Source organism: Rhinolophus sinicus, chromosome 5 (assembly GCF_057876585.1).
Source record: "Rhinolophus sinicus isolate RSI-liver-muscle chromosome 5, RSI-T2T, whole genome shotgun sequence".
NCBI lineage: Eukaryota > Metazoa > Chordata > Mammalia > Chiroptera > Rhinolophidae > Rhinolophus > Rhinolophus sinicus.
Window position 1 is genome coordinate 103,797,979 of NC_142505.1, and position 16,480 is coordinate 103,814,458.

Consider the following 16,480-nt stretch of genomic DNA (forward strand, 5'->3'; position numbering starts at 1 on the left):
TGTCTAGGTGACTGAACCAGGCGGCCTCTGACATCTGCAAATGGAAGAAAAGTCGCCCAGCAGAGCTGGAATTACACTGCTCAGATCTTGCCTGAGAGAACTGGGGATTTTAATGAGGGTTTTTCCCTGCTTTTCCAAAGTCCTAGGGCAACCACAGTTTCCTCCCCATCCCCCAAGAGGGTTGAGCTGAGCTGAATTTGCCTTTCAATCAATAGAAACTTGGCTAAAGCAGGATGAGTTTCACCTTAAAGGCCGTGAAAAATCAAACAGGACTGAAGCGTCGATTAAGTCGTGCTGGTAACAAGTTAGGGGCTGGCGATGAGCCGAGGGACCCTCCAAGTGAAGGCTACGCAGGCAGACCTTTAGCCACGAGGAACCCACACTGAAGAAGTGACTGAGCCCCCGACACAGACAGGGTGCTTGTGTTTAACCTTCCTCCCCATAGTAAGAGAGGGGCTCCAGAATGTTCTCAAGTCTCTTCATTCTGCTGGTGGATCCAGGGTGCACCTGGGATTGGAGATCAGCCATCATTTTCGTGGCAGGGATGTAAGATGCCAGTCTCGTCTTCATATATTTTGTGAATGAGTCATTCATGAAATACGTCCACTTCAGCTTCAAGGAGGAGAGAGGTAATGGCTTCTCTGGATGGACATTGTGTTATATGCAAAAGCCTCTGCTGACCCCCCCTCAGTTCTGGGATGGGGCACATGCAGATTGGTGTAGGGCTGGTACCGAACCTCTCAAAAACCTTGAGGGATGACGGTGTACCTACCCCAACTACTAGAGACAGTTTGAATTTAGAATGTGGGCAATTGCACCTTTTGTTTTCAGCTTTGGGCCTCAGCTTCACTTCTGGGTGCTGACAGGAATCTCACTGGTTGTCTTCTTACATAGTGCCCTCAGAGTAGGGCACATGGTAAGATGGAAGTGTGGTCTGGCTGCTCCAAGAGCACAGAACAGGGTCACCCAAGTTGGAGTTCAGGTGTCAGGAAAATTGTCCTAGGGGATTTGGCATCTGAGTTAAGGCCTAGATGGCAAGAAGGAGTCAGTCAGGTGAAGCTGGGTGGGTAGAGCGTTATGGGCAAAGAAAAAGACGTGCCAAGGCTCAGAAGGAGGAGAGGCCATGGCTGTGCCAGTGGAGGAGGTGCTTGGTCACAGGGGACTTCAGCTAGGTCAGAGGGCTTACTAAACTCCCCCTCATGGCCACAGGACACCCCAAAGAATGTCAGGGAGGGGAGTCCTATGATCAGGTTTGCATTGTGGGAAATTCCTACCACTGAGTCTGGAAGTGGGGAGGCCAGTTTGGGGACTTGGTACAGAAGATGGAGGAGGTGACTTGGGTCAGAGCGGACATGACTTCATGGTGGAGTAGGTGGTGCTGGGGAGAGAGCAGGACTCTGTGACGGGACGTCTTCACCCTGAGAGCGAGCACAGGAGAAGGAGCAGACCCGTGGGGAAGACTGGGGGTTCGGATGTCATTCTCAGGAGTGTTTCCCTCCTGGACCTGCACTGTGGCTGTGGTCAGCTGATGTATGTTTAGCCCAATGCACCTCAGGGTGGTTTTCCAAAGTAGACAGAGGATCTCCATTTTGTTCTTTCTGGGGCAGATTTTAGGGAGAAGGAGGTAAGGAAAAGGGCCGTCTTATTTGCAGTGTCCCTGAGTCATGAAGCGATTGCAACTACATGTCACACTTCAGGAGACCTATGCATTCATGTAGCAGCCCCTTCTGCCATAGGACAAAACTTTCTCAAAGAAGAAAGAAACCAGAGCCCAGAAACACTGCATTTTCCTCTCCGCAGTCATTTTGACCAACGAGAACTCTTTTTCTGTGAAAATACAGAGTCGAGTAGCACTGTGGGTTCCTAAGTGCCTGGTCTGAATTACAATTCCGACTTGTCACCGGATGGCAGGTCTCCCAGCCTTTGTCAGGCATCAGGTCCCCAGGCTGTGCTTGCAGGTCTCTGATATTCATCGCCTCTGCCTAGAAGACTGATCTAAGGCTCTGCAATATTTATCTTTTAAATCATTTGTGTTTGTTTGCTTAACAATCAAGCCACAATTTAGAGATGCTGCTTCCTGAAGCTTCACAGACTAATATAATTTCACAGCTCCAATTACAAATGAGAAACATTATTTCATATCAAAACAGAGGAGCCAGGCGTTTCTGAGAAATCATGGTTAACAAGAAGACACAAGTACTTTCTGAAAAACAGGCTACATTATTAATGCCTTCCTCAGCTAAAATCTTGCTGACTGTCCATACCAAGAGCCTTTGTCTTGTGGGGATGCAGGTTTTGCTAATCTGTAAAGCAGATGACTTTCAGATTGATAAACCCCTGCCTGCTTCTGCGGGGGCCAGGTCTACAGCTCCCACAGCCGCAGTGGACTGTAAACGATGTAAACCTGTCCACTGCCTTTCGACCTAGCAAATGTATCCTTCCTCCTGCCACTGCCTCTGAACCTATATTTTACGGAATCCTAGAATTTCGGGTGGGGCTCAACAATCATTCAGCTCAACCCCTCATCTGATACTTTGAATACCCCCTTGTCATCCGTAACCATTGACAGCTACCTACTGCTCCGGTACTTCTAGGGGTGGAAAGCTCAGTATCAGACCTTTCCATGAGAAGTTACTAATTTAGCTCAATTTTAAGTAGAATTTAAAGTCTAGTGCTTTCCCAAGGAGATCTTTATTAATATCTAAACTCTCCTAACTGGCCTTTTCCCTTGGATTCATATCCTTGTAATGGAATCTCACTGAGGTATCTCAACTAAAATACCAACACTGTGAACTTTTAAGGAAAAATCTGACCTTAATTATTCCACAGCTCTTTTTTAATGGCCAGTCCTAACAGCTTGCCACTCCCAAGAGATAATCGCACTAGGTTTTTTCTTGTCTACTTAAGTCTGCTTCTTATCTCTGTTAGCTCTGTGGCTGTGATGGACAGGTAAACCCTGGTCATCCCCTCCCCTCCCCAAATAGTGACTGGCACTTGGGGAACCTTCAAAACATGTAGTAGACAGACGGTGTGAATGAATGATTTAATTACCTGAGTTGATGAGCCCTTTATCTATCTACCTTTACCTATCTCATTCCTGATACCGTTTTACAAATGGAGTTTTAAATGATTTTTAATCTTTGGTTACAAAAGGCTGTTTTAGACTTGAACATGTGCTCTTCTTCTACTTTAAACTCAGAACAATCGACTGCTCTTGATCTGTTTCTTATCACCTTCCTTCAAGGTCTTAACAAACTTATAGCTTTAACAGAAGGCAAGAATGTTATATCAGAAGCTAGAATCTAGGAGCGATTGGGACCGAACTTTTATTCTCACTGTCATCCCCTGGACTACTGCAGGGCATATTCTCTGGGCTCTGCCCGTGGGTCTTTTCCTCTGGCAGCTACCCTGTACACTGCAGTGACATGACATGAATCTCCTTAAAACACATCTTTTGGTGACTCCCTTTTGCCCAGAAAACTGTGGAAGAACAAGACTTTTTCAATTCCCTTTGTTAGCATCGCTAGTTTATTTCACTTGCAAACTTTTCAAAGAGGAAGACTACATTTCTTACCTAACTTAACAAGAGAAGGCACAATGCTTATTTTCTGGTTGGGTTTAATTATAACAAACAACATCAGTGAAGGCAGAACTAGAAAGTTAAGTTTCATGAAGTTGGTGAGGTCATTCTTCTCCCAATGACCAACTATGATGTCAAATGAATTCACTTAGTTTTTCTACAGCAAGCATTCTAACACATACAATATCCTCTAACAAAGCATTTCAAAGTTACAAGTTAACATCCTTTAGAAGATAACTGTTATAAACACACTCCAGAATGAACATTGCAAGGACATTTCTTGACTATTTTTAAATAATAGATCTGGACAAAAATTCAACTTTATGGTGACAGGATATGGGTAATATTTATATACCAATTACCATAACATTTAACTTAAACAAAGGGTAATGGCTAATTTAGTACCTTATACTTTCAAAAGTCCGTAGGCCAACAATTTTTGAGTCTAAATTAAGTACCTTTGAACCTGTGTCCTGTGATTTCATCTACAATTTTGAGCAAAGCTGAATCACTTTTTTTTTTTTTTTGGGGGGGGGGGCTGTAATTTTCTTTTTCCATAGAATTATAACCTAACACCTCCCGTTGCATGTAAGAACTTCCCTTTTAAGTGCTAACTCCCGTTATTCTCCTTCCAAAAGACTTGTCTTTCTATGGCAATATTACAGTGTTACCCCGAAAATAAGACCTAGCTGGACAATCAGCTCTAATGCATCGTTTGGAGCAAAAATTAATATAAGACCCTGTCTTATTTTACTATAATACGAGACCAGGTCTTATATAATTTAATATAATATAATTTAATATAATATAATATAATATAATATAATATAATATAATATAATATAATACTGGGTCTTATATTAATGTTTTCCTCCAAAAGACACAATAGAGCTGATGGTCTGGCTTGGTCTTATTTTCGGGGAAACATGGTTTCTACTTATTAATGATCATCTCAAATGATGCCTCTTACATTCACTCAACCAAGATTTACTGAATTGCTGCTGTGACCCAGGTATTGTGTTAGGCACTTGAAATTTGGTACAGCTCTCATGGAACTTACACTTTGGCTGGATGAATGGACATTAATTAATTATACTAATGAGACTTGAATTACGAACTGAGATTGGTCTGAAAGAAGGGACATAATTCTATCAGAGCCTGTAAGGTCTTCCATGAACCTTTCAACCAGAGCTCATTGCTCCCTCCTGAAGCCCTCAAGGCATTTTATGACTCTAACAGTTGGAATGCTTTGGTTGTGAGCAACAGAAACCTCCTCTGGTCAAGTTAGGTAAAAACAAATGTATTAGGAAGATAGGGAGTAGTTCATAGAATCAGAGGAAAAGCTGGGGCCCAGGAGAGACCCAAAATAGCCCTGGGAGAGGAAGCAGCAGGCAGGTGCCTCCTCAGGGCACCTCTGCCATGGGCAGCCTCCTCAGGGCACCTCTGCACAGACAGTGAGCTCTTCCTCCACTGACTAAGAGCACAGGCTTTGCCCTCAGACTAGGTCCACTCTTACCAGTTGTGTACACTTGGGCAAGTCCCTCTGTTTCCTCATCAGTGAAAGGGGGAAATAATACTGTCTACTTCCTAGAGTTGTGAAGATACTGATGTAATTCATGCAAGATAGTTAAAACGGCACTTTGCACATTGTAAACATTCAGTCTGTTAGCAATGTCAGCAATTACTGTTATCAAAGTTTCTTCAGGATTCAGACTGCAAGGGTCATCCTCATTAGGGTCAGGTGTGCAGCCCTTGTCCAGAGGACGGCAGGGAGCCTTACTATAACCGTCCCGGGGTTGTGTCCCACAGCAGGGTGGCTCTCAGAGTGAAACCGGGCTGCTACGTCAGAAGAAGGTGTAGACGTTGGCTGACAGAACAAGAGATGTCCTCTACCTCTTTCCACCTGTATCTTATTCTGTCTTCTGCCATTGCTCTTTGTTTTTGTTGCTAATCATCTCTGTCAGGTTTTAAGTTTCTAATGGGCAAGAACCATGTTTATCGCTGTACTTCCAGAAATACAACGCCTGTCACATCAAAGATGTTCAATATCTATTTGTTGCATTGAATTAAAATGATATCCTGGTGTATATGAGCCACATCTCAGCTCAGGAAGCATCTGCGTGGAGATGGCTTGAAAATTTGGGGGACTTTTTTTTTTTTTTTTTTTTTTTTTGTACCTCAGGGTTTCCCTTTTTAAGAGAAATATAGAAACAGTGCTGTGTAGGATTTCAGAACTTTCCAGAAGTGTTCTGAGACAGCAATGTCAAGAGAGCTACCCCCTCTGCAAAATTTATTTAAAATGAAAGCCATTGTGCACAAGGGTACAAATGAAAGGTTGTTCATTTTTGTACTGTTTGTGCCGGTGAAAAATGTCTATCAATAGAGGTATGACTAAATAAACAAATATACCCATAATAGAAAATACTACAAAACAGGTACAAATAATTAAGTTGATCCCTACATGTAATAAAATAGAAATTGCTCTAAGAAATATTGGTGAGTGAAAAAAAATCAAGGCACAGAAACAATACATATAGTATAGTTCCTTTTAATAGAAAACAAACAGAAACAAATGACACTGTGTATTTTATACTGATACATACATAAGGCAAAAAGATCTCGAAGGTTTATCATCACAATATGATATGACTCACTTAAATGAAAGGTCAAATCAAAATGATACTGCAGGTTTCGTATTGGTACATTTTTACATGTGTGTACATATATATGTGCGTAGGATAAAATAATGTGTTACCTCGGGGGAGCAGAGTTGCGGGGAGGGGCCAGAATTGTGAATGATGTTCTCTGGGAATCTCTCCCTAATTTAACATTTAAATTTTTACAAGGAGAATATATTCATAAATTACCTGTTTAATGAAAAGCCCTCTAAAAATGAGAAAGGAAACTGAAAAATGAGGAAGCTCAAGTGCCCCTGAACTTCCTTCCTCCCAGAATGTCGGGACATCCTGCTTCCCGTCATCACCAAGGAGCTGAAGGAGCTGCTGGAGCAGGACGACGTGCAGCACCAGGTGCAGGAGAAGAAGTACTGTGTCGAATTGCTCAACAGCATCTTGGAGGTGCTCAGCTCTCAGGACGCGGTGAGTCCTCGCGGTGGCGGAGCGGCCCTGGCCGCGGACCGGGGCTGAGCTGATGAAGCTCTGAAATATTGATGCTGATGAATAGTCGTTGGGGCCTAAAGAGAAAAGTCAGCGGCGTGCACAGCGGGCCTGCTTGTCCAGTGACTGACCCCCACGGTTGTGACAGACGGCTCGGGGACTGGAGTTAAGCGTGCAGCGTTTGTCGGCCTGTCTCGTGGGGAATGTCCTTCTCATGGTGTAGGTCGGCCATATTGTGACTTTTTCAATGACTCGTCCTCCATAACTAACGCCTGGTTTTCAGGGACAGGAGGGGGCGTTTCCTGCACCTATGTGGTCAACCCCATCCCCAACCCCCCAAAAACCCTCTCATCTGCTTTCTTAGCTGATTCACTGTGGTTTTGTTTCTTCCATTGTCTCCTGTGATGGTGAAAATAGTTAAGACGCATTCTGGATGCACAGATTGCTCAGGCCTAAGCTCTAGAGACAGGGTGGGGATGGGACGGTGGCAGGGAGGTGGCTGCGGCAACCAAGGCCATGCTTCCTTGGTAGACATCACTCAGAGATTATGCAGTGGTGAGACTACAAGGAAAGTGTCAGGGAGTAGGTGGGGAGCTTCCAAAGGGAGAATCTGCAGGAGACAGGAAGGGAGATGGAGTGGAGACAATGGTCAAGATTGAGAGGCAGAGATTCTACACAGGCCTAGAATTCTCAAGACTTGGGAGCGGGTGGTAAGGCTTGTTGGTCTGACTCAGGTTCCTTTGGCAATCTCACCTTGTCCTTGAGTAATGTTGATGAAGTACCTGCCCCTAGGAGGGCTGGATTCAGAGGACCGGGTAGACACAAACAACTAATAAGTCTTTTCTAAGTGTTTGTATGAGCATTCCTCCCCCACACCCGAAAATCCTCAGAGCAGGGCTTTCTGGATGAACTGTATCTGTGATTCACTATATTAGAAAACTGCCGAACAATATTCCTTTTACTGCTCGTATCCCATCGTCAATTATTATTATGAATTTTTTTGTGCATCTCTCTTCTGTTTCACCCATTTTTAGCATCCTAATTAAGCTGCTTCTGATCTCATTGTTAGGTAACTGCGGTAGTTTGATTGCTTCATTCTTTCCGTCATTCACTCATTCATTCATTTGTACCTATGATGCACCGAGCGTGTGTCAAGCGTTGGGTACACAAAGGTATGGTTTCTTTTCTTAAGAAAATCTTTACCGACATATAAAAAAGCAATTGCTATATAACATAATGACTAAAAGCTAGGTGCACACCAGGAGTACTGGAGCTGCAAAGACTTTTGAGTGTGGGTGCCAGCATTTTTGTCGAGGAAGCCCTTACAAAGGAAGTGAAGCTTCAGGGGTGAGTAAGTAATGATCGCAGCTGCTGCATTATTTGCTGTTTTCTAGACACTGTGCTAAATACAGTCCCTGCTTTCTTCCTGCTCACCCTAATCGGTGCTAAGGATTATTATGCCCATTTTACAGATGAAAAACCTGAAATTCATAAACTTAATGTTCACGCCAGACAGCAAATAAGTTGTATGGTCAAAATTCAAACCTGTGTCGCTCAGACTCCCAAATCTGTATAATCATAGGCACTGGGGATACAAAGCCCTGTCCTTTTCCTTCTCATTTTCTTCCTACCTTCACCCCTTTTCTTGGGTAGAGGGAGGATAACACCCCAAGCTTGGACACTCCAGATTCCCTCTGTGCTGATGTTATAAGGGTGGTGTTTCCATATGCACATTCACGAGCCAGTTGCTGAACTGGTTCCAGTCTATGCAATTTGATCTTTAAAAGAAATTTTTAAGGAGAGTTTGGTCTTACTCTCACTTACAGTGTAGGGGCGTGAGGGTTAGCCCATCATTTCTCTAGACACATCCTAAAGAATGTTGCCTCTTCCTACAGAAAAGAATTTGCAATGTTCCTTATATTGCAGTAATTCTCAGCTCCTTTATCATGGAGAAAGCATTCTGGATCCTTGGCACTACGCCAGTGGACCCCCGTTTGAGGGACACACTTATAATGGGCTAACTGCCAGTTTCCTGATTGGGGTAGAAGGATGGCTCAGCTCACAGTTCACCTGTTAAGCAGCGATGCTGAGGCTCCGCCCAGCCCATGGGAGTGGCCCCCTAGACTTCTGTCCTGATAGGTCGCCGTCAGTTTGCACATTGGCAAACATTAGACACTGGTGAGAAGAGGCTGCTGTCTCACACCCTGGGCACTTGGGGCTTCAAAGCTGAGTAGTGAGCACGAGGCTGTGAGCTCCCCTTAGGGGATGGTGGCATCTGGACTGGAGGTGTGTGGGAGGTGTGGCGTCACCCTTTATTACCCCTGAGTGCACTGCTTTTATAATGACCTCTGACCGTGGGGACTAGCCTACCCCTTTCCCAGCGTGAGCGACTGTCTGCGAGATGAGTTATTAAATACTATTCTGACCATTGGGTTTGGTACAAGATTCTGATGCTTTTGGAGCTTTGCATCTAACCTCTCCAGCTCATGAAGAGGGGAATCTCTCCTCTTCTCAAAAGCTTTTTCTTCGACAAGGAGATTTGTTCCATAGCCATTATTACTTTCTGCTAAACTGAAAATCAGCAGTTCCAAATGTCTAACCTGAGTCTCTCTTGCTCTAGTATATAGTGGCGCTCAGCTCTGGCTGCACATTCACGTCACCCAAGGAGCTTTTTAAAAGCAGCCATGCCCAGGCTCCAGCCCCAACTATTCTGATTTAAATGGTCTGGGGTGAGCTGGGGCATCCTAGTGACGAGTTTCCCAGGTGAAGATAACAGGCAGCCAGGGGGTGGGGGGCTGGGGTGGCCGGGGGTACCACAGCTCTAGTGCAGAAGGTCTTACACTTGCGCACAAATCCAAGTGACTTGGCCGAGCTGTTAAAACAGGTTTCTGATCATTAAGTTTGAAGGATGGGGCCCGATCATTTATTGTTCTAACAAGTTCCCTAGTGATGTGGATGCTGTTGGTCCAGGACCACACTTTAAGAACCAGTCCTCTAATACGACCTATTTTTTTTTTTTTTTCATCTTCAGTAGTCCCTGGAAATAGAACAGTTGGGCTCATCCTCAGCCCTTTACCTTCTCACTTGAAGAGTCCTTTCCAGTCTATAAAACCTAGCATCTTCCAATATGGCATTTAATAAACTGTAAAATGGCAAAATCTTCAAACCCGTTCATTTGTACTCACAAATTCATTTTCAGACGGCAGTAGGGACATGGCCTGTGCAAAGATCTGACTTTGAAAATCCAGACCATTGGATGTGCTGTTTGGTTTCTACAGGTGCCAACCTCTCAAAATTGGAAATTTGGAAGAAAAATAAAAGCTCCCAGGGTGAATGTCCTGGATTTTCCTTCTGGCTCTTAGGATCCTCTCCACTGATAACAGCACAGCCATCCATTCTTTTACTGGCTCTTTGTTGGAGCCATGGAACTGCCCATCTCCCCACCCCAAGCATGGACTGTATCTGTCTACCTGCCGGATCCACAGCCCCAGGGCAGAACCAAGTGTGGAAATTTAGCAATTATAGTGCAGGATGACAAGATTCCTTTTGTGGGGCATCGCGCCTGTTTGGGGGATGGAAAAGAGTGCTTGTCTCCAGCAGATTCTCATTGTTTGGCTAATTACAGCCCAGCATAGCAGGCCTGGCCTGAGGAAGCTATGTTCTGTTATTCCCTTGTTCATTGTAACTCTGGGAGGCATATGACTCAGGGCGAGATGTCCGCCTTAGCCTGGGTGTTGATATTTTTTTAACACGGAGTTCAGTTTACTCACCCCGCTAGCTTGAGTTGTACTTAGCATATGAAAAGGACAGATCCGGTGAAGGATGAAAGGCCTGGCTTCTGTCTGCACTAAGTCCTGTTCTCACCACCACCGTCCAAGTCTAGTTGTCGACTTACGTGACTCAGACAGGTGGTTTTGCACGGCCTAGTTCTGTGCCCTGCCAGCTGCCGAGTGACTCAGAAAAGCTCATTTTACAGCAGACCCAGAGGAGTTGGTTTTTCCCTCCTGAAACAGGGCTCGCATTTTCAGTTTTGATTCCTCTAACGGAAAGGAGAGTCATTGTTATGTCCCCTGCTTAGCAGTCACAAAGGGGGTAAAGATGACTCCTGATTCTGAAGAGGACAGGGCTTGAGCTGTGTCTGCATCATGGAGGTGGAGACTGCACAGAACAAGCTTTGTACAAATAAGCTCTTTGAGTCCGTTCATTAAACCTGAAGGTTCTCTAGGCACTCTAGTGTCATGACTGGTTTGGGGGTTCTGGTTTTCGGACTCATCAGCTTAGACACTGTAGGGAGGTCTGTTGCTCCTGCATTTTCTCTTGCTTAGAATGTCCTTCCCAGTTCCATTCTTTCTATGAAAGTAAGATCCTAAACTCCTTTCCATGTCCTCACCCCCCGCTCCACCCCTTCAGCCCCCCGCCAGGCAGGTTTAAGGATTTCCTTCTCTGTCAGACGGATATTATAGCACTGATTGCTACGTTCCATTTTCCTGTGTGTGTCCCCTGCCAGGCTTGGAGCACAGAAACTCAGAGAGCAAGCCTTATTCCCCCCACTTTGTAGCCTGGCCTCTTGCCAATGCCACCTTTACTCTCCATCCTCCTGTTCCATGTAGATTCTTTCAACCCCTCAGATGTTCTACACTCTTGCTTCTGGGCTGCTATGCGTGCTATTGGCACTGCCAGAATGCATCACCTCCACTGTTTGCCACTAAACCCTACCTAACGTTCAGAAGACAGATGAAATGTCATCCTGCTGTGGTCCCAGGGAAGCTAATGCTGCTCTATGTGGCACCTGTGTTGTTGACCTCTGTGGCCTTACCTGCCTGTGGAACTAAGCGTGTCCTGATGAGAGAAATCACTCACACTCTGCCCTCCCGAGCCCCCTGGCCCCCAATGCCTGGCGCACAAGGCGATCTGTTGAAGGAATTCAGAAACGAAAAGTACGATTTGCCCACATCAACGGCAGGGCCTGACTTCTCCCTTGAGTCTCTGCTCAGTGCTAGCAGGATATGCTCCTTCCTCTTTTTGCTTTGGGTGTCAGGTGCAGGGTTGAATTAATCACACTTAGTTTATGATACATTATCCTCATTGGTCTGTGCATGGCCCTCCCGTGTGTGTGTGTGTGTGTGTGTGTGTGTGTGTGTCTTCCCTTTCATCCCTGTTTCCCACTCTCATTCTCCTGCCTCCCCCACTGCAATGGGCAATCTGTCAATGTGGTGCCTATGCATGTGTGATGTCGGGTGCCTGTACTTTTTAATGCACAAACACACACAGGCACGCTTCTCCCGTACAGAGGATCAGGCATTGGCAGCAAAAAGGCATTAGCATCTTCAGCTCTGGGAGGGTCCCAGTGGGTGGGGTAGGGACTGTGGCATGCACAGGGTGTCGTCTGTCTAGAGGGTGTTCTTGGTCCCGCTCCCCCTAACCTGCCATGTGTGAAAGAAACACCCGTAGGTCTGTGCTTGGGGACCTCCTTCTAAAGTGCATCCCCCCATGGACACCCTGAGTCCTGGGCTCTCTGAGAATCCCAGTGGCCTGCCTGATGCAAGGTTGAAGGGAGGCTGATGCCCCCTCTTTGCATCACCATTTAATTCCCAGGAATCAAGAGTACCACCGCGCAAAGCAGCAAGTTTCCTTCTGACCTTCCTGCTCCCTCATATTTCAAATAAAAGGCAGGGAAACGAGGCTTGCTGAAATTCTTTGCCTGTGGCGCATTCCAAACCGTCTGCAGCTAATTTAATCCCTAGACTTGAAGTTGAAATGGATCAGAAGCCTCTATCTTCTACCAAGGCCATTCTCTTCACACTCCTTGCTCTTCCTCTGCTTCTGTGGCATCAGATGTGCCCTTGCTAAGCCAATGGAATGACATGACACAGTCATGGATGGTGACGTACGGTACCTTTCTTTCCCAGTGCCTTTTAGCCTGCAAAGTCTTCTCTCATACATCACACTCGTTTGTTTCTGGCCACCATATGGCAAGGTAGGTTTCATTATCCCCATTTTATGAGTGAGAAAGCCGAGCCTTAGAGAGAGGCTAGGTGACACTCCTAACGGGTCAGAGAGTAAAAAGGGGGTAGTGTGCTGGCGCTGGCTCACACCAGCATGAGAACCACATGTTAAATTTTAGGAATTTTGTGAGTCCTTTGTTAAATAAGTACCACGTGAGAGCACTTTCCCAGCAGCATCTCCCTGGCCGGCATGAGTGCAAGCTTTGGAGTCAGGCTGCATCCTTGTATCTGTCCCACAAACACTGAGAGAGCGCCTGTTGTGGTCACTGGCCTGTGGTGGTGAGCAGAGCCGGAACACATCCCAACTCTGCTTCTTTGTAGCTGGGGAAACTTGGGAAGTCATGTAATCTCTCTGTAGAGTGGGGACACTGTTTCCCCAGGTGTGTCAGGATTTCAGTGAACAGGAACATATGTGAGCACACGCAATGTGGTCCCTGGCATATAATCCATACTCAGTACCTGGGGCTTTCCTTCTTCCCGCCTTGACCCCCCTTCCTCCTATGCTCCTCCCACTGTTCCTGGCTGCTTCTAAAACATCCCTGGAATTCTTTAAGACCAGTAAAAGGCCAAGTGGCCTCCTGGGAAAATGGCAAACATGCGCTGAGCCTGGGAGGGACTCTGTCCCCGTTACCATGGAAGGTGGCCCCACGCCAGCGGGGGGCACCGGATGCTTCAGAGCCCCCGGGCTCCATGGGAGGCTAGCCAAGAAGCAGCTGATGCCACTGCTGGAGCCAAGCCGTCCTCTCAGGGCATCTGGACCTCATCCCTGTTCCCGGAGGGACTGGGCAAAGGTCATCCGCCTTTTCAGGGGCTCCTTGGGGGTGTTCCAGAACTTCGGGGCTCAGGATAATCCCAGCTGGGGGTTGTGTGCTAGAGCTGGCTGGCACCAGGTCATGAGAACCAAGTGTTAAATTTCAGGAATTTCGTGAGTTCTTTGGTAAATAACTGTCATTATTAAAAATTTAGATAAATATCTATAATTAAATAAATATATGAAAATCATAGGCAACAAATAGATACTAAGAAAAACAAAAACAATTATCACTTCCTAATTGTCTTACTACACTTTGTTCTTACCTATGTGCTTGAGGTTATTCACGTCTGTTGTGTCTGGTGGAAACATCAGTTAATGCTCTGCTGTCGCCCGTCCCTTCCCAGCTCTGTGGTTAGTTTCCTCGCACTGGCAGCTTGAAATCAACCAGGAAGTGAGTACTCACACCACAGAAGCGGCAAACATCATGTAGCCAAATCTTTATTGTTTCCTTCCCAGAGAGTCAATTGGTAGACATTTGCCAACATGTCACGGCCTGGGACTCCAAGGAATTGTTTAGAACAAGAAAAACCCAAAGGCCCAGGGGAGCTGCCTGTGCTCTTCCCTTCTCCCCAGCGGTTCCGGGTCTGCCGCTGTCTAAAGGTTCTCAGGGGACCAGGCAAACAGAGGATGCTCCAGGGATGGAGCCATTTTAAGACAAACTCCACACCCAACCTCGAGCAGAGGTAAAGACATTTGTCTCGTTTCCCACGACAGTTCTGACTGACTGGCAAGGGCTTCTTTCCTAGCACTGCTGAGCATTTGAGGACGTAGATAGGCCAGTGAGAAAGCCCTGCTCCCGCGTAGCTGAGGGGTGAGGATGAGGACGCAGGGCCGTGTATTTGCTTGTGCTTAACCTACATGTGTAATCCACTCAGCCGGAGGAGAGGCACGTTTCCCAGGGAGGTTCTCTTCCACCTCAGTCGCTGTGGGCCTTTTGGCCTCCAATCGGGTTTAATGATGATGAAGAATTCATTTTTGATTAGACAAATACCACAGTAATCACTGTTACAAGGAAGAACCATTGATGAACTAAGCTTGTGGGGCAAAAGTGTGATGAGAAACAGGCTATTTGCATCGTCTCAAAGTAGCTTCCCAAAGTATCTACTTGTTAGTGACACAAGGAAAGATAGTAACGTCACAGTGAATAAACGCCCCAGGCCCCACCAGCTGAGGAAAGGGAGCGTGGCCAGGAAGGAAGCCTGTCAGCATCAGGAGCCTCTTGGTAAGATGCACTGAGAAGGACGCAACACCACTTACATGGGGATCTTGCTGAAAATGCACAACCTCAACCTCACAGTGAGAAAGCATCCAACAACCCCCAACTGAAGGATACTCCACAAAATAACAGACTGGACTCTTCAAAGGTGAAGGTCATACGAAAGACGAGGAGAGGTTGAGGCTCCGTCACATAGTGGAGGGGACGCAGGAGACGTGACAGCTAAATTCACTGTGGGATCCTGAACTGGATCACGTCCATGTTTCCTTCTCACATGGACGTTAGAAGGAAAACTGGCAAAAGTAGAGCCAGGTGTGTCATTTAGTTAATAGCACTGTACCAGTGTGAATTTCCAGGGTTTGATAATTGTGCTCTGGTTATGTGAACATGAAAAGGGAAGCTGGGTGAAGATTTTTGCAACTTTTTTGTAAGTATAACACTATTTCAAAAAAAAAAAAATATATATATATATATATATATATATATATATATATATATATATATATATATTTAAGGCTTCTCTGTAAGTATATAAAGGAGGATTGCTCACTTACAAAGAGTGCATTAGGAGAATGAGCAGTTGTGAAGGGACGCTTATGGTAGATGGAGGGGTTTCTCTGCCTTTTCAGTTAAAACCACAAACTCCCCAGACAAATGATTAACCTTACTGGAGGATTCTACCCCATTAACTGCCCCAACCTATCAGGAAGTGGATGTAACCTCCTCCCAAGTGAGCAGTTAGGTCATTACTTACCTAAACCGTCAGTGAGCACTAACCTGGGACCAGGTTCTGGGGCCTGACGTGGGGCGGAGCATGAGAGCCTGTCCCAGTTGCGGGGGGAGCTCCAGGGCTCCAGCATTTCCTAGGCCAGCGTTTGGGACTTGACTGTTGCCTCATCTTTGCTTGGCAGGCTTGGAAAATGGGTGATGTGTCATAATTTACCAGATGGTCTTTGGGTCGTTTATTCTCAGGGGATCCACCTAGAAAATTAGAAGACAGCCTTTGCTGATGGTTGACCAGAACTCCCCCAATAACGTTAATAATCCAACACGTTCTGTTCCATCAGCACCCACTGGAAATACTTCTCAAGATGTTCTTCAGTATCTTTTTTATCTGCCATGACCAACGTTTAAAGGAGTTTGCCAGCAGCCAAATCCATGATGGCCTCTCCGCACTCCCTTCCATCCTCTGTTCCATACCCACCTTGACTGCTTCCCAGGACCACCAAAAGCTCAGTATGCAAGAAAAATAATACTTCAATGCAACATTTTTTAAAAATCAGTGTTTTGATACTTTGTTCATCATGGACTTTTTTTTGCATTAATTTTTTAAATATGGCATTGAATTTGATTTGTCTCTATTACTGAGTTTTTTGATGCCCCTTCAATTTTTCCCTCCAGGGCAAGTGCCTCTATGGCCTTACTCTCTCACCCTAGCCTTGGCTCTGTATAGTGCTTTTGGCAACACCAGCCACCTGCAATAACAAAGCTGGGCTCTGACCCATGAATGAGAGAGTGTGGCAGCTTGCAAGAGTGGAGAAGGCCCCTTTCCTTTCACCCTGCAGTACTGGCGAGGAATCTGTGGAAAATTTGTCTGCAGGGAATCCTGGCATAAAAGCACGAGTTGAAAGGAACAGCCATTTGTACTGAACCTTCACTGGGCCAGCCACTTGTGTTCCACAAAGCATTTCCTATGTAATGTCTGAATTAAATCTCCCCTTCACAGTTGGGAGGCATGAGTTAAAAGCC

The 16,480-nt window shown here is 45.8% G+C and overlaps 1 protein-coding gene across 1 annotated transcript in view; it reads left to right on the forward strand.

Moving 5' to 3' along the window:
* The window catches only part of DOCK2 (dedicator of cytokinesis 2), a 362,510-nt gene that overhangs the window by 116,470 nt on the left and 229,560 nt on the right, over positions 1–16,480 (forward strand). The window contains exon 26 of the mRNA XM_019741000.3: positions 6,533–6,678. Within this exon, the coding sequence (XP_019596559.3) occupies positions 6,533–6,678 (146 nt within the window). The remainder of the gene's footprint in view (positions 1–6,532; positions 6,679–16,480) is intronic.